Source organism: Terrapene carolina, unplaced genomic scaffold (assembly GCF_002925995.2).
Source record: "Terrapene carolina triunguis isolate 2854851 unplaced genomic scaffold, T_m_triunguis-2.0 Scaffold68, whole genome shotgun sequence".
NCBI lineage: Eukaryota > Metazoa > Chordata > Testudines > Emydidae > Terrapene > Terrapene triunguis.
In genome coordinates, this window is record NW_020664419.1 from 21,379,623 (window position 1) to 21,398,253 (window position 18,631).

Sequence of the window (18,631 nt, forward strand, 5' to 3'; positions counted from 1 at the left end):
GAGTAGGGAGGTGAAGAGGAGGGATGGAGAGGAACTTTACGGCATAACCTGATCTGAAGGTGCTTAGGACCCAGTTGACCATTGTAACCGAGTCCAAACACTATGAAAAGCAGGCCAGCCTGTCCCTGAATGGAGGGCGGGGAGGGAACGGGACAGAGAGGGAGAGGTTACCACTGGATCACTGTCTTGACACAAGCCAGAATGAGCACTTGTTAGATGCTGCAGAGGGGGAGGGGGCAGCTGGTTAACCAACAACCAGGCAGCCTTCTTCTTTGGGATCTATGACTCTTTCTGGAGTAGACCCGCTGCAGCAACATTACAAGCGGTATTGCTGCTCCTGATTCCCAGGAGGCCACTGGGCATTCAGGTAAGGCTCTGATGGCTGGTAGGCACCGGGCCAAGAGCCCTCTCCCAACTGCGGGACAGATGCCAATCTCAGTACCAACAGTGATCCGAGGGCGATCTCTGGCACCTATCTGACAAGGATGGGGAGGATGACCTCAACCTGGATCTTGAGGAAGCCCAGAGGTGTGGTGGTAACAATGCGGGAGCCAGCTCCGAAGGGGAAAACCACCAATCAGAATCATCTAAATCCCAATAAGGAGACAGCATCGGTGCCAAAGGCGAATGGGCAATTGGCACCAGATGCACCGAATGTGAGACACTCCGTACAATACCAGGAGAGGCACTGGCAACAAGGCCGGTAACGACGTTGATGATGGGATTTGCCACCAAGACAATGACGTTGCCAAAGGATGCACCAGTGTTGAGGGAGCCTTTGGTCCAGAGCCTAGCCTCGACTCCATAGTCTGCGGCCGAGGCAGTGTGAGCTGCGGTGTTGATGGTCCCAGCAGCTCTTTGACACGGCCAGAAGGTGCCAAGGGCAGAACAGAGGACAAGCTGGTAGAAGCCATAGCACCAGAGAACTCCTGAACCAGTGGAGAGTCTGGAATCGAGAGGCAAAGCAGGTCTGATGTCACCTGGTATGCTGCTGGCATGGAGATGGTCAGTAATGTTGCCATGTTGTTGGTACTGGACTCAACAGATGCCCCATGACCAGAACCAGAGTCGACGGGACAGGCCCTTCCTGTTCTCAGCATGGTACAGGTAGCAGTTGGACAGACCTGCTCCATCCCACCTGCCAGAGTGAGTACAGCGCTGGTCAGCATTCCTCCTAGGAGGAGGAGTTGTTCCCCTGAGACCGGTAATGATCCCAACTCATTTTATGGGACCTCTTCCTTGCTGCACCAGAGGAAGGTAAACGACCTTTTCCTCTTGATAGAAACACTAGAGCCCGAGCGTGGGGTGGCATCGCTTGTCACATCCGAAGGCGGCCGCTGATCAGATGAAGGTCTTGGTGCCAAAGGGGGCCTCCTGGCCTGCTTCAAAAGGTGCTGCTTCAACCACAAGTCTCTTGCCACCTGAGTCCTCTTTGTGAACGACTTGCAGATGGAGCACCTCTCTCTGTGTTCCTCAACAAGAAACAACAAGCACCTTGTGTGTGGGGAGTCACCGCTACATAATGGACAATGCTTAAACCCTTGTTAGGACATCAAACGGCGTTAGCCAACTAATCTACTAACAATAAACTAATACTTAAACTAAGCCTATACAAGAAAAGTTCTCAGAAAACTGAAAGCGAAAGTGTGAGGTGAAGACAACACACAGAGCTCCGACTCTAGCCATGGGCAGTGACAAGAAACTGAGGGAGTCAGGGCAGCTCCACCTTTATATGGCATGAGGAGGGGCTATGGATACTGCTAGGCTAAGTTTTCTGGTTCCAGTATGCGAGGCGCACACACCAGCATAGAATACACAGCTGCATCTACTCGAACAACAATTAAACTTTCCCCAAAACATTTCTCTGTGCCAAAAGACCATGCATGGACAATTACTGGAGGCTACTACTTTGAGAATGTTAGAGAAGCTGAGGTGGGAAAAAATATCAAACTTATAGTGAAAATATGTTTATTATCTCAGCTATAGCGTTGCTCCTGTGATTACATAATTTATAATAAGAACCATTATAGCCAGGTCCCCACTGTAAATAAGCACTTGTTCTCAATGGATTTTATTTAGTAAAATAAAGTTTGACTGACATAATAAAATAACAGCATATTCTTGTTCTTACCATACAGGCTGTACTCCAGATATCAGCAGGTGTACTGTAACCTGCTCCTATTAAAACCTCTATGGATCTATACTGTCTTGTCTGGATGTCTTCAGTGAAGTGTTTATGCTAAAATGGAAAGAATGGCATTAATGGAAAAAAAACTAACAATAAAAAGGTTTGTTCTCAACAATGAAGGCTAAATACTTAAAATAAGATTTTTATACTTACCACCCAGCAAGCATTTCCCAGATCAGCAATTTTAACTCTAATTTTATCTGCATTTCTTGGATCCAGGGGATTCACCAATAAGTCCGCAGCACGGGTTTTTACTAGTACAAACAAGAAGTAGAACAGTTAGTACCCACGGCATGTTTTTTATTGTCTTTAAACAACATTGGTTTGACACTTCATCCAGTTTCTTAAAAACTTGGAGGCATCAAAATCATTAGCTGACAGTTACGAGAATTTAAAGTGACACTCAGGTTTCCTTACCTTACATTAGATTATTAAAACGTCTTACAGCCTGCATAATTTTGGAAGTTGAAAATTCACCCATTCCCATCCTGTACCACCAGTGAAACATTTTACTTATGATTTTAATCTTTCCCTAATATTTCACTCAAGATAGAAGATATCTAATATGTAACAGATACTTTATTAAGATACTGCTAACTTAAGCGTCCATTCACAAGTACAACTCTCTTTCCACAATAATAATTTTGCTTTTTGCAGATTAAAGAAAATAGTTTGCTTTGGAAGATGTAAAATTTACAAGAAAGATTCTCATACAGATTATAAATTGCTAGGTTCTATGTGCTAAGAACAAAATTATTAACTCTGTGGTCTATCAGTAGCTCAGATGTACTAGCATGTGGGGACTAGAGTTTGGAATTCATGTTTGGTGTTGCATTCTGGACCAACAAGAACTGAGATTCCTGTGAAGGAATTGAGCTTAGCCTTGGAAGGAACTGAGGAAAAAGTGCCTCACATCTTTGCAGTCAATCATTTGTTCAAATCATTAGCACTAGCAGGTTCCAGCAGGACCCTCAAGCCGCCCTCCTGAGAAGACAGTGAGCACCCAGACTTTTGAGGGTGAGACGGTAAAGACAATTACAGGGATCTTCTTTGAGAGGGAAAAATGACAAATCATAACTTGTAACTGTCATGGAAAAAATCATCAATCAAAATGTGTATATGGTTTTCATCTACTGCAAACAAATTACAACCCTGCAGGGGTCAGGAAGTGACTCCCCTCTCCCCCCATGTATTCTGTAAGGGTGGTGGTTTTGGGTTTTTTTTAAATCTCCTTCCTCTGAACCAGCAGGGATGGCCACACCTGGAGATGGGATATTGGACAGGGAGGGCCAGAGCTCTGAGTATTCTCTCTCTCAGGTACTTGGCTGGCTGGTTCTTGCTTACATGCTCAGGGTCTAACTGATCGCCATATATGAATACTTAAGTAACTGACTGAAGAGATCTGTGAGCTAGCCATTAGCGATTATCTTTGAGAACTTGTAGAGGATGGGGCAGATCCTTGAGGACTGGAAAAGGGCAAATACAGTACCTAGCTATAAAAGGGGGAATAGGGACAACCCAGGGAATTTTAGACCAGTCAGCTTAACTTCAATATCCAGAAAGATAGTGGAGAAAATACTCAATCAATTTGTAACACCTAAAAGACAATAAGGTGATAGTAACAGTCAACATGGATTTGTCAAGAACAAATCATGTCAAATGAACCTAATATCCTTCTTGGAAAGGGTGACAAGCCTTGTGGATGGGGGGAAGCAGTAGATATGATGTATCTCAATTTTAGTAAGGTTTGTGACACTGTATCACATGACCTCATAAACTAACGAGACCAATATAGCCTAGAAGAAGCTACTATAAGTTGAGTGCACAACTGGCTGGAAAAGCATACCAGGAGATTCGTTATCAGTGGTTCACAATCAAGCTGATAGGGCATATCAAGTGGGGTCCTGCAGGGATATATCCTGAGTCCAGTTCTATTCAATATCTTCATAAATGATTTGGATAATGGCACAGAGTACACTTATAAAGTTTGTGGATGATACCCAACTGGGAGGGGCTGGAAGCATTTTGGAGGATGGAATTAGAATTCAAAATGATCTTGACAAACTGTAGAAATGGTCTAGAATAAATAGGATGAAATTCAATAAGGACAAATGCAAATTATTATACTTAGGAAGGAATAATCAACTGCATAAATACAAAATGGGAAATGACTGCCTAGGAAGGAGTATTCCAAAAAGGGACCTGGGGATTATAGCTGATCACAAACTAAATATGAGTCAACAATGTAAGACGTTCGCAAAAAAAGCAAACATTATTTGGGAATATATTAACAGGAGTTTTGTCAGCAAGACATCAGAAGTAAATCTTCCACTCTACTCAGCACTGATAAGGCCTCAATTGGAGTACTGTGTCTAGTTCTGGGCACCACATTTTCGGAAAGATGTGGACAAACTGGCGAAAGTCCAGAAGACAGCAATTCAAATGATTAAAGGTCAGAAAACATGACCTATGAGGAAAGACTGGAAAAATTGGGTTTGTGTAGTCTGGAGAAGAGAAGACGGGGGTGGGGGTTGGGAGTGGAGGTGGGGGGGGGAATATGATAAGTCTTCAAGTATTTACAAGGTTTTTATAATGATACGGGTGATAGATTGTTCTTCTTAACCACTGAGGACAGGACAAGAAGTAATAGGCTTAAATTGTAGCAAGGGAGATTTAGGTTAGACATTAGGAGAAACTTCCTAACTGTAAGGGTGGTTAAGCACTGGAACAAATTACTTAGGGAGGTTGTAGAATCTCTGTCATTGGAGGTTTTTAAGAACAGGTTAGCCAAACACCTATCAGAGATGGTCTAGCTAATACTTAATCCTGACTCAGTACAAAGGACTGGACTAGATGACATATCAAGGTCCCTTCAGTCCTACATTTCTATGATTATCTTGACAATTCCTAACAGGTGTTTGACTAACCTGTTCAGTTTATTACACCCTTCATTCGGAATCCATTTTGTAGTATACAGAATGAATTAAGGCCGTCAAGCGATTAAAAAAATTAATCGTGATTAATCGCACTGTTAAACAATAATAGAATATCATTTATTTAAATATTTTTGGATATTTTCTACATTTTCAAATATATTGATTTCAATTAGAACACAAAATATAAAGTGTACAGTGCTCACTTTATATTATTTTTTATTACAAATATTTGCACTGTAAAAAAACAAAAGAAATAGTATTTTTCAATTCCCTTAATACAAGTACTGAAGTGCAATATCTTTATCATGAAAGTTGAACTTACAAATGTAGAATTATGTACAAAAAATAACTGCACTCAAAAATTTAAAAAAATGTAAAACTTTAGAGCCCACAAGTCCATTCAGTCCTACTTCTTGTTCAGTCAATTGCTCAAACAAGTTTGTTTACATTTGCAGGAGATAATGCTGCCCGCTTCTTTCTTTACAGTGTCACCTGAAAGTAAGAACAGGCGTTCGCATGGCACTGTTGTAGCCGGCATCGCAAGATATTTATGTGCCAGATGCACTAAAGATTGATATTTCCCTTCATGCTTCAAACACCATTCCAGAGGACATGCGTTCCTACCGATGACTGGTTCTGCTCTATAACAATCCAAAGCGATGCAGACCAACACATGTTCATTTTCATTATCTGAGTCAGATGCCACCAGCAGAAGGTTGATTTTCTTTTTTGATGGTTTGGGTTGTGTAGTTTCTGCATCGGAGTGTTGCTCTTAAAGACTTCTGAAAGTGTGTTCCACACCTCCTCCTCCTCCGATTTTGGAAGGCACTTCATATTCTTAAACCTTGGGTTGAGTGCTGTAGCTATTTTTAGAAATCTCACATTGGTACCTTCTTTGTGTTTTGTCAAATCTGCTGTGAAAGTGTTCTTAAAATTAACAACATGTGCTAGGTCATCATCCGAGACTGCTATAACATGAAATATATGGCAGAATGCGGGTAAAACAGAGCACGAGACATGCATTTCTCCCCCCAAGGAGTGCAGTCACAAATTTCATTAACACTTTTTTTTTTTAAAAGGAGCATCATCAGCATGGAAGTATGTCCTCTGGAATGGTGGCCGAAGCATGAATGGACATACAAATGTTAAGCATATCTGGCACATAAATACCTTGCGATGCCGGCTACAAAAGTGCCATGTGAACGCCTGTTCTCACTTTCAGGTGACACTGTAAATAAGTAGAGGGTAGCATTATCTCCTGTAAATGTAAACAAACTTGTTTGTCTTAGCGATTGGCTGAACAAGAAGTAGGACTGAGTGGACTTGTAGGTTTGTAGCAGGGTGGACACCCGCTCCTGCCCTGAGGGGTTTGGAACAGCCCTGCAGAAGGCTGTTGCAGGGAGAAGCAGCCAGTGGGCTGATTGGGGGAAGTGGCTGCAGCTGGGCCACGCCACATCAGGCTTCAGCTGGCCTGCACAAAGAGGCTGGGAGCCAAGAGCTCAGCAGTCTCTCTCTGCCTTCAGAGAGAGAAGGGCCTGGCTGCAGGGAGCTAGACAAAGAGCACCTGAGTGGAGCAGGGCTGGGGAAAGGCAGAGGAGCTGGGGAGCTCCAGCCTGGAAAGCCCCAGGCTGCGGCCTAGTATTAGGCCAAGGGGTACTGGGGGGTTGCAGAGAGCAGCCCAGGGCTAGGCCAAGCCAGCAGGTCCAAACCCCCCTTGCCAGTGATGAGTGGCCTATACTGCAGTCTGCCCCAGGGAGCGGGGGCTAGTTGGTGACTGGCAGTGGCCTAGTGCTGAGGCAAGGTGGGGATAGTGGGTGGGGGTTCCCCTGGGAGGGGAGACCCAGCGTGTGTGGGTACTGCCAGGGGCAGCACCCAGAGCAAGGGGCACCGGGGTCCTGGGAGGGACACGGGAGCCAGCTGAGGACAAGGCGGATCACCGGCCTGCAGAGGGCGCTCCAGAGGCTGGTGAGCTAATTCCCTGGACAACCAGCAGGAGGCGCCGCAGGGGTGAGTCCGGACCTTTACAAGGCTCTAAAGCAGTGGTTCTTAACATGGGGTGCACGCACCCCCTAGGGGTGCGAGCTGCCCTTTCTGGGGGTCTGAGACATGCCAGATTTTTTTAGAAGGTAAATCATTGAAAACACAAATTAAGCACAGGCACGTAAGTACAACTACTTTGTTTCATCAAACCTGTGTATTTATTAACATTATACATTTTTTAACGATTACTGTAATATACAAACAAAAAATATATCTAGGTTTAAAGAACTGACCTATTTCAACGATTTTTGATAAGGGGTGCGAGAACATATTTTGAGAACCAAAAGGGTGCCGACTGCAGTAAAGGTTAAGAACCACTGCTCTAAAGGTTTACATTGTTTTGTTTTTGAGTGCAGCTATGGAACAAACAAAAAAAATCTACATTTGCAAGTTGCACTTTCACGATAAAGAGATTGCACTACAGTACTTGTATGAGGTGAATTGAAAAAATACTATTTCTTTTGTTTTTACAGTGCAAATATTTGTAATCAAAATAATAATATAAAGTGAGCACTGTTCACTTTGTATTCTGTGTTCTAATTGAAATCAATATATTTGAAAATGTAGAAAAAATCCAAAAATATTTAATAAATTTCAATTGGTATTCTATTATTTAACAGTGCGATTAATCGCAATTAATTTTTTTTAGTTAATCGCGTAAGTTAACTGCGATTAATCGACTGCCCTAGAATGAACGTATTCATACAGAGAGAAAAGAAAGCTAAAAAGTCCACAAAATATCTACAGATAAAGTGCTCCCAAAGGGCCATCTTCTTTCACTTTTCTAATAGATATCAGGGTAGTATTCTTCAAAAGCCCACATCAGGATACACACATAGGCACTCATAGTATCCAGGTCACAATTTTCAAAACTATTTAATCTATGTGCCAAACTTGTGATACCATCAAGTGGCACGATACTTAAAAGTCCAGAGAACGCCCCTTTTGTCCCAAGAGCACCCAAATAACGAAGCCCCCAAAATCACAAGTTACTTCAGAAATCCTTGGCAGAAGCGTTTAATTTTAAACTTCCAATATAAGGGCCAAAAATTCAACAGAGCCTTTATCCATCTTTCAGTTTGGTAGAAATCCTCATATTTCAAATTGGGGCTTGGATACCATAGGAAGCTTCCAATTAACCTCACTCTAAGGCACTTTCTGACAAATTAAGGCTCAAGTATTGACTGCTGTACCACACTTTAGCAATGTGCCTTTTGCTGTCTCAGTGAAAAAGCACCAAAACCTGGCCAATTCATAACCCTCTGAAAAATCTTAGTTCACATCTCCTCAGTACAGGGTTTACTTTGGTAGCTAAATTTTTTGACAATTTTCCATTTGCACTAAGCATGATACCTCCCAGGAATGCAGGAGCTGAGCAGAAGCTTATCATGCAATTGCTGCTCCTAGTTACTGTAGCACCAGAACAGAGGACAGGGAGATAATATCTTCTGTGTCTTAATGCATGCCCTCCACCTCCCAGCTCCTGGACAGTGTAGAAAAAATTGCAGCATGACTCCAGAGCAGAGGAGATAAGAATCCAACGTGGGGGTCATGTAAGACAGAAATTATTGGGACAAGAAGGCAGTGGGGGTCAGGGAAGATTGGGAATGAACGCGTGGGAGAACAATGGGGCAACAATGACTAGGAGCCAGGTCAGATGAGGAGCTAGGGTTGGGGGAGAGGGATTACGCTTGGACTGGCTAAGCATTGAGGAATAAGGAACCTGGGTGGGAAGACTGAAAGCAGTGGGATGGGGAGACTGAGATCAGAGAAGGATACTAGGAGAAGGAGACTGGAATTCCCAGACAGGGTGCCTGGGAAGGAAAGTGGGATGAGGACCCTGGAAACTAGAGAGAGGAGACTGGGACTCACCGGGTAGCTCTCAGGAGGGAATTAGGACTGGCTGAGCAAGGAGACTGGGACTGGGGGAGAGACGTGACTGGCAGAAGGACACACTGAAAGGGATGGGTAGAAGGGTCACTGACAACCACAGAACATTCCCCTCCAGAATCTGGAATAGAATCCAAGATTCCTGAGTCATAAGAACATAAGAATGGCCATACTGAGTCAGACCAAAGGTCTATCTAGCCCAGTATCCTGTCTCTCACCATGGCCAGAGCCAGATGCTTCAGACGGAACGAACACGACAGGGCAATTTCCAGTGATCCATCTCCTCTATGATGTTCTGGACCTCCCTGGGAAACCCCAGAGAGTGAAGCCATGATTCATGGCACATCACAAAGGCTGCTGCCATTGACCTTGAAGATGTATCTGCTGCATCAACCACTGATTGAAAGGTGGTCCTGGCAATCAACTTGCCATCCTCAATGAGAACCTGGAATTGTGCTCTATCTTAGTGCAGAAGCTTGTCAATGAAGTCCAGGAATTTGGAATAGTTCAAATAATCATATTTAGCCAACAGTGCTTGGTAGTTAGCTAATCTGAACTAAAGGCTAGGAACATAAGAAGGGCCATACTGGGTCATATCAGTGGTCCATCTAGCCCAATATCCTGCCTCAAGCCAGCGGCTGGTGCCATATGCTTCAGAGGGAATTAACAGAACAGGGCAATATATCGAGTGATCCATCCCCGGTTGTCCAATTCCAGCTTCTGGCAATCACAGGCTTACAGTCAGTCTTGAGTGGTAACAGCTAATTTAGAAGCCTTTATTTTGTATGTATAGTTGGGATTATTTTCTCTCAATGTGCATTAGTTTGCCTATAACAATACTGAATTTCATCTGCCATTTTGTTGCCCATGCAGTGTAGTTGTAGCCATGTCAGTCCCCGGATATTAGAGAGGCAAGGTGGGTGAGGTAATATCTTTTATTGGATCAACTATTTTGGAGAGAGAAACAAGTTTTCGAGCCACACAGAGCTCTTCAGATCTGGGAAAGGAACTTCCAGCATCACAACAAAATGCAAGGTGGAACAGATTGTTTAGCTGCAGCATAAGTACTTAGCACATATTGTACGGGACCATTCAAGATAGAGAGGCCTGTTAACACCTCTGAAGTCATAGGACAAAATGAGGACATTAGTGGGTTACAGTTTGTTGTCTTCTCCATGGATCACCACCTTGTAGTGGTGGAGAGACTTGCGTGTCTCAATGACCCAAGAGCGATGCTACCTGGAGTCATGTACTCCCTTAGGGTCACCCATGGCAGAACGGTCAAGGGCTTTACACATGTCTTGGTCTCACTCTTAATATCAAGACTAAAGTGCTCTATCAGCCCTCTCCAAATGAGGTATTACATGCCCCATCTATCAAAATCAATGGAGTGGCACTGGAGAATGTCAATCATTTCCTCTCCCTTGGAAGTCATCTTTCATCCAAGGCAGATATTGATGCAGAAATTCAACATCGCCTGACCTGTGCCAGTGCAGCTTTTTCTCATTTACAGCACAGGGTCTTTGAAGATCACGACATTCGAACAGAGACCAAGCTTCTTGTTTATCAAACCATTATTCTCCCAACACTGTTGTATGGGTCCAAAACTTGGACAACCTATAGACACCACTTGAAAGTCCTTGAGAGGCACAATCAACGCTGCCTTTGTAAGATTCTGAAGATCAAATGGGAAGATATTAGCGTTCTGGAAGAGGCAAAGACCACCAGTATCGAGGCAATGATCATCCGTCAGCAATTCCGCTGGACTGGTCACGTTGTCTGGATGCCAGACCATCGCCTCCCAAAACAGGTCCTGTTCTCTCAGCTGAAAGAAGGGTACCGTAACGTGGGTGGACAACGGAAGCGTTATAAGGACTTGCTGAAGGACAACCTAAAAAAATGTAATATTGACATTAATACCTGGGAGAAATTTGCCCAGGCTCGCTTAAAATGGAGTGAAGTCCTACGTGATGGTCCCCTGCATTTTGAACTTGCTCGCCGACAAGCCGAAGAGGACATTTTTCCATGAGAGTTCATTTGGGAGCTGGTTTCACCCACATAGTTGTTACTGGGGCATTTAGTGTGCTGGATGAGGTATTCCACATGTTATAGTCATGTGTAGAATCCATGGAGCTTGTTTGGTGTGTTGTGGGGGGTGTTGAACATTGTAGCAGTGGAGATAATGTCGCAGGTTTTGAATCTGTTGTTCTGGCAGGGTCTGGTGACGCTTTGAGTTGGTGTGTCCTGGTCTGTAGGGAGCTTGCTTCTGATGATGATGAGCTTGGAGAGACCTGCTCCCTGTATCTTTTACTTCATACATCTGATGAAGTGCGTTCTAGCTTACAGAAGCTTATGCCCAAATAAATTTGTTAGTCTCTAAGGTGCCACAAGGACTCCTCAGTTTTTTTGCTGATACAGACTAACACAGCTACCACTAAAACCTATGGGAGAAGGGCACTCCAACATTAGTAGGGTGAAGAAATACAAACAAGGAAAAGGGGAGAAATCCCTACTGAATTACACATAGTGGTGTTGGCACAATAAATTATAAAAGTTGTATCCTCGCCTGCGAGAAATTTGGGAGATGCCAGTATGATAACCACTGGTGACGGTGATCAGGAAGATAATGACTAAAATTTCAGGTTGTTCTGCAAAGGATGGATCTATTGATGGTTCCGCTGAAAGGAAACCATGATTGGATGATGGAATTGGGACAGACTCCTGCCATAAGTTGCATCTCCTGGTGGTCGGGTTGCCAACATTCTAATTGCACAAAACCAAACGCCTTGCCCCGCCCCCTGTCCCACCCCTTCCCCAAGGCCACACCCCGCTCCACCCCTTCTCAGAGGCCCCGCCCCCACTCACTCCATCCCCTCACTCTTCACCACCCTCCCTCAATAGCTCATTTTCACCAGCCTGGGGCAATGGGTTGGGGTGCAGGAGGGGGTGAGGGTTTCAGCTGGTGGTGTGGGCTATGGGTTGGGGCCAGGGATGAGGGTTTGGTGTGAAGGAGGGGGCTTGGGACTGGGACCGAGGGGTTTGGTGTGCACGAGGGAGCTGGAGGGTAGGGCCAAGGGGTTCGGCATGTGGGAGGGGGCTCCAGCCTGAGGCAGGGGTTGGGAGGGGGTATGGGCTCTGGGCTGGGGATGCGGATGAGGGGTTTGGGCACAAGAGGAGGCTCTCGGCTGGGGACAAGAGGTTCAGCGTGTGGGAGGGGGCTCCGGTTGAGGCAGGGGATTGGGGTGTGGGAGGGGCTCTGGGCTGCGGATGTGGGCTGCGGGTGTGGGCTCTGGGCTGGGGCCAGGGATGAGGGGTTTGAGGTGGAGGAGGCGTCTCGGGGCTGGGGACAAGGGGTTTGGAGTGCGGGAGGGGGTTCCGTGGTAGGGTAGAGGGTTGGGGCGCAGAAAGAGGCTCAGGGCTGGGGTACAGGAGGGGGTGAAGGGTGTGGGCTCTGGGCGGCTTCCCGCAAGCAGCAACATGTCCCTTGGCTCCTAGGTGGAGGCACGGACAGGCAGCTCTGCGCACTGCCTCGGCATGCAGGCGCCACCCTTTCAGCTCCCATTGGCCGTGGTTCCCAGCCAATGTGAGCTGTAGAGCCAGCACAAAGGGCAGGAGCAGCGCACAGAGCCACCATAGCCATTCCTCCGCCTCGGAGCTGAGGGACATGTCGCCACTTCCGGGGAGCCGCACAGAGACAGGTAGGGAGCCTGCCAGTCCTGCCAACCCGACTTTTAGTGGCCCACTGCCAGGGTCCCTTTTCGACCGAGCATTCCTGTCAAAAACTGGACACCTGGCAACCCTACCTGGTGGAGTTAGGACCTTCCTTCATGAGGAAAAGCCCTGACAGTGATAGAGATTGGGGATCAGGGAGATAAAAATATCATCAGGTGTAGCCTAAGTCTCTGCTCTCCCTGGTCCTGTCCCCCATTCCCCCCAAACTGACAGAGCCACAGCAGTTACAGTTTGCACCACAGCCAGAAGAGGCAGAGCCTGTACCGTAGGTGGTTGAGGCTCCCTATGGATGCTTTTTGTCAGTGCTGCGGTTCCCAGTGTTTAGGCTTAGTTGGAACTGTAGGTGTCATTGCCACAAGAACATGGTCTGGTACCGATGGAGCCCTGGATTTGGGGGCATTCTTGTCATGAACCCGAGACTTAGAACATTCTAACTCCTTATGGACTGAGAAGGAAGACTTGTTCAACATAGGCAGAGTTGCACCCAACTTCTCTGAAGTGGACTTAGAGGAGAATTTTCTTACATATTTATGAGAGCACTCTCTGCCTTCCTGGCAAGACCCAAATGAGGGATCTATAGAATCTCTTGCCCCTAAGTAGGACCACGTGGTAGGAGGTGCACTCCTTCTGAATCAGGCTGATGAACGAGGGTCACGGGGAACGAATCTCCCAGTCTGGATCTGACTGCAGACTCATGGCTTTCTATGTTAGGTGCTCCTTGAGGTAAAGTTTTTGCCCCTCAGAGGTACAACTGGAGAAAGAGCAGCAGATACTGCACCATGCTGCGATGTAAGCTTCCCTGAGGCAGTATAGACCAGGCTGATGGTCATCACTGACTGAGAAGGAGAATGGACAAGAACACAGATTTTGGAGCCTGGAGCCCTGGGCATAGTCCAGTACTCATAAAAGGATGGGGGGGGGGGAGAGAAGAGGAGAGATTTTCCCCAGGATGGGGACTCTAACTATAAAACTTAGCTAAAACTACAGAGTAAAATTCTACACACACACACACTTACAGAGATCGAAGAATAAATCAAGGCAAAGCTCTGGACACTGGAGGTTCTGAATCAAGCCATACGGCAATAAGAAGGAACTGGAGAGGCGGTAGGTCCTCTCTTCCCTTTATTTCCTCAGTTGGAGGAGCAAGGAGTGTGAGGGCTTATGCACGGACCAACAGACACTGCTTTCAAGAATTCTCTGACTCCAGGCGCATGGAGCACAGTGCAATACACGTAGGGACCAACACTCGAAAAATTTCTGCTTTTTCAGTTGACTTTTTTTAAAACATAAGAAATTACACACACACACACACACACACAAAACTACATTACAAGAATGTTAAGGTTAAGAGGCTGCTAAGGTACTAGTATCATGTAACAGTTCCCTGGTGCAATTTATGTTAAACTAGGTAAAATGGGGGTGCTTATTAATTAAGGCCTTGGACTTTTTTCTAGGCATGTTGTCTTATTTGACTGTAATTTTGCTTAGTTTTCTTTTAATCTTCTCACAGACCTTTGAATTAATTTATTAAGGTGAGGTTCTGTGTCAGTTACCTTACTTAAATCTTGAATTAATATCTACCATACTGTAGTCTCTTAATCCACTAATTTTTAAATTGAGTACCTATGCCTGGGATGATACTCATGCAAACCTAATGCTCGTGCCCAATGAACCTTCATATTTTCCCTTATCTGGTTACAGATTTCTTTTCTTACTATCTCTTCCACTGTTTTTTTAGGATTGAAATTACCAGTAGATTTACCATTAGGTAACTGACACAGATCAAAACATCCACAGGTAAAATCCTGGTGTCACTGAAGTCAGTGGCAAAACTCCCAATGAATGGAATGGGGCCACGATTTTACCTGAAGTCTTCCTCCTATGCACCTTCTATACAAGGGATCTGTAGAGACTTCCTGGTTTGGGGTCTGGATTAGAAGCCAAGCAAAGTCTCTCCTTTGCTTTTAATTTCCTGCAACCTTATCCAAAATGTTTTGCTGTTATAGTCGCTGAATTATAAAATTGTGCCTCACCTTTTTGCAAAAATTTTTTGTCATCCACTTCACTGCAGAGGACGTCAAGGAGATTCCCAAACCTGAGCCATTCTTTTTAGGTGACAAATCTGAGGAACTGTCCCAGATTGAGGTGTCATTAAAGAGGAGTTTTTAGAACAAACGGATAGATTAAACAGTAATAACTCACCAGGATCAGATGGTATTCATCAAGAGTTCTGAAGGAACTCAAATATGAAATTGCAGAATTACTAACTGCAGTATGTAACCTATCAATTAAATCAAACTCTGTACCAGATGACTGGAGGATAGCTAATGTAATGCTCATATCTATAAAAAGGGTTTCAAAGGCGATACTGGCAATTACAGGCGGACCTTCAGTACCAGGCAAATTGGTTAAAACTATAGTAAAGAACAAAATTATCAGTCACATAAATATATAAAATAAATAAAATATAAAAATAAATAAACACAATATGTTGGGGAAGAGTCAAATGGCTTTTGTAAAGTGAAATCATGCCTTGCTAATCTATTACCATTCTCTGAGTCAACAAGCATGCGGACAAAGATGATCCAGTGGATACAGTGTACTTGGAGTTTCAGAAAGTCTTTGGCAAGGTCCCCCACCAAAGGCTCTTACACAAATTAACCAGTCATGCAATAAGAAGGAAGGTGCTTTCATGGATCCGTAACTAGTTAAAAGTTAGGAAACAAAAGGTAAGAATAAATGGTCAGTTTTCACAATGGAAAGAGGTAAATAGTGGGGTTCCCCAGAGAGGTATACTGGAGCCAGTGCTGTTCAACATATTTATAAATGACCTGGAAAAAGGTGTGTAAACAGTGATGTGGCAAAATTTGCAAACAATATTAATTACTCAAGATAATACAGTCCAAAGCTGACTGTGAAGAATTACAAAGGGATCTCAAAAAACTGGGTGACTAGGCAACAAACTGGCAGATGAAATTCAGTGTTGATAAATGCAAAATAATACACAGTGGAAAAAATAATCCCAGCTATACATACAAAATGATGGGGTCTAAATTAGCTGCTTACCACTCAAGAAAGAGATCTTGGAGTCATCATTGATAGTTCTCTGAAAACATCTGCTCAATGTGCCGCAGCAGTCAAAAAAGCTAACAGAATCTGGAATGGACCTTGAGATTCCCCTTAGTCCAGTCCCCTGCACTCATGGCAGGACTAAGTATTATCTAGACTATCCCTGATAGGTGTTTATTTAGCCTTCTCTTAAAAATCTCCAATAATGGAGATTCCACTACCTCTCCAGGCAATTTATTGCAGTGCTTAACCACCCGGACAGTTAGGAAGTTTTTCCTAATGTCCAACCTAAACTAACCTTGTTACAATTTAAACCCATTGCTTCTTGTCCTATCCTCAGAAGTTAAGGAGAACAATCTTTCTCTCTCTCCTTGTAACAATCTTTTATGAACTTGAAAGCTTTTATCATGTACCCTCTCAGTCTTCTCTTCTTCAGACTAAACAAACCCAATTTTTTCAATCTTCCCTCACAGGTCATGCTTTCTAGACGAGTAGTTCTCAAACTTTTGTACTGGTGACCCCTTTCATATAGCAAGCCTCTGACTGTGACCCCCCCTTATAAATTAAAAACACTTTTTAATATATTTAACACCATTATAAATGCTGGATGCAAAGCAGGGTTTGGGGTGGAGGCTGACAGCTCGCGACCCCCCATGTAATAACTTCGAGACCCCCTGAGGGGTCCCGACCCCCAGTTTGAGAACCCCTGTTCTAGACCTTAATCATTTTTGTTGCTCTTCTCTGGATTGACTCCAATTTGTCCACATCCTTCCTGAAATGTGGCACCCAGAACTGGACACCATACTCCAGTTGAGGTCTAATCAGCATAGAATAGAGCAGAAGAATTACTTTTCATGTCTTGCTTACAACACTCCTGCTAATACATCCCAGAATGATGTTTGAGTTTATTTTGCAACAATGTTACACTGTTGACTCCTATTTAGCTTGTGATCCACTATGACCCCCAGATTCCTTTCTAGAGTACTCCCTAGGCAATCATTTCCCATTTTGTATGTATGCAACTGATTGTTCCTTTCTAAGTGGAGTACTTTGCATTTGTCCTTATTGAATTCCATCCTATTTACTGCAAACCATTTCTCCAGTTTGTCCAGATCATTTTGAATTTTAATCTTATCCCCCAAAGCACTTGCAACCCCTCCCAACTTGGTATCCTCCGCAAACTTTATCAGTGTACTCTCTATGCCTTTATCTAAATCATTGGTGAAGATATTGAACAGAACCGGACCCTGCAGGACCCCACTTGATATGCCCTGATAATTTTGTTCTTTTCTATAGTTCAGGGGTAGGCAACCTATGGCACGCGTGCCAAAGGCGGCACATGAGCTGATTTTCAGTGGCACTCAAACTGCCTGGGTCCTGGCCACCAGTCCGGGGGGCTCTGCATTTTAATTTAATTTTAAATGAAGCTTCTTAAATATTTTAAAAACCTTATTTACTTTACACACAACAATAGTTTAGTTATATATTATAGACTTATAGAAAGAGACCTTCTAAAAATGTTAAAATTATTACTGGCACGCGAAACCTTAAACTAGAGTGAATAAATGAAGACTCGGCACACCACTTCTGAAAGGTTGCCGACCCCTGCTATAGTTTCACCCAATTTGCCTGGTATATTAGAATTGGAAAAGGTATAGAGAAGGGATACAAAATGATCAAGAGTATGGAACAACTTCTCTGAGAAGAGATTAAAAAGACTGGGACTGTTCAGCTTAGAAAAGAGACGTCTAAGGGTGGGGGCAATATAATCATGAATGGTGTGAAGAAAGTGAATAAGGAAGTGTTTATTTACCCCTTCACATAACACAAGAAGCCAGGGTCACACAATGAAATTATTAGGCAGCAACTTTAAAACAAACATAAGGAAGTACTACTTCACACAATACAAATTCAACGTATGGAACTCGTTGCCAGGGGATGTTGTGAAGGCCAAAAGGATAACTGGGTTCAAAAAAGAATTAGATAAGTTCATGGAGGATAAGTCCATCAATGGCTATTAGCCAAAATAGTTAAGGATGCAACCCCATGCTCCAGGGGTCCCTAAACTTCTGACCACCAGAAGCTAAGACTTGAGAACTGGGAATGGATTATTTGATAATTGCCCTGTTCTGTTCATTCTCTCTTAAACATCTGGCACCGGCCACTGTCATACAGAGTAGTCATACAGAGTGATCTGGATCGCTTGGTAAGCTGGGCACATTCAAACAGAATGATTTTAAAACAGCCAAATGCAATGTTATACATCTAAGAGCAAAGAATGCAGGCCATACCTATTGAATGGGTAACTGTATCCTGAAAATCAATGACTCTGAAAAAGATTTAGAGAGCATAATGGACAAGTAACTCAACATTGTCTCCCAGTGCAATCTTGAGTTCCTTTACGTTACAGACATCTCACTTTCTTTCTTTCTTCTCTCTCTTTTTTTTTTAAATTACTCAAACTGGAAGTATATGCCAGATTTTTTAAATTTTGCAAAAAGTTCTCCTGTACTCTGTTCCAAATTATAGTTTAAAGCCCTTTCAGTTTTGAACCAAGAAAACTGGTACCTCCTTTACTTAAGTAAAGACCATATAATCTAAGTCTCTGCCTCTTAGCAGAAGGCATTTCAAAGCTCTGTCAAACCAAAGCTTTCTTTTCTGCATTATCACCTCATTCATCCATTTGTCAATGTGGTCTTTTTTTCTCGGCAATAGACCACTGACAAGAAACCTTCATCAATAGGCTGCAGTTTTCTCTTCTCCGCTCCCTAAAGTC

At 43.9% G+C, this 18,631-nt stretch overlaps 1 protein-coding gene across 5 annotated transcripts in view; it reads right to left on the bottom strand.

Moving 5' to 3' along the window:
* SRPK2 (SRSF protein kinase 2) overlaps nucleotides 1–18,631 on the bottom strand; it is a 259,374-nt gene that overhangs the window by 33,064 nt on the left and 207,679 nt on the right. For all 5 annotated transcript variants that reach the window (XM_026648679.2, XM_029910845.1, XM_026648680.2 and 2 more), the window contains 2 exons: nucleotides 2,342–2,442; nucleotides 2,132–2,239 (listed from right to left, as the gene is read on the bottom strand). In XM_026648679.2, the coding sequence (XP_026504464.1) occupies nucleotides 2,132–2,239; nucleotides 2,342–2,442 (209 nt within the window). The remainder of the gene's footprint in view (nucleotides 1–2,131; nucleotides 2,240–2,341; nucleotides 2,443–18,631) is intronic.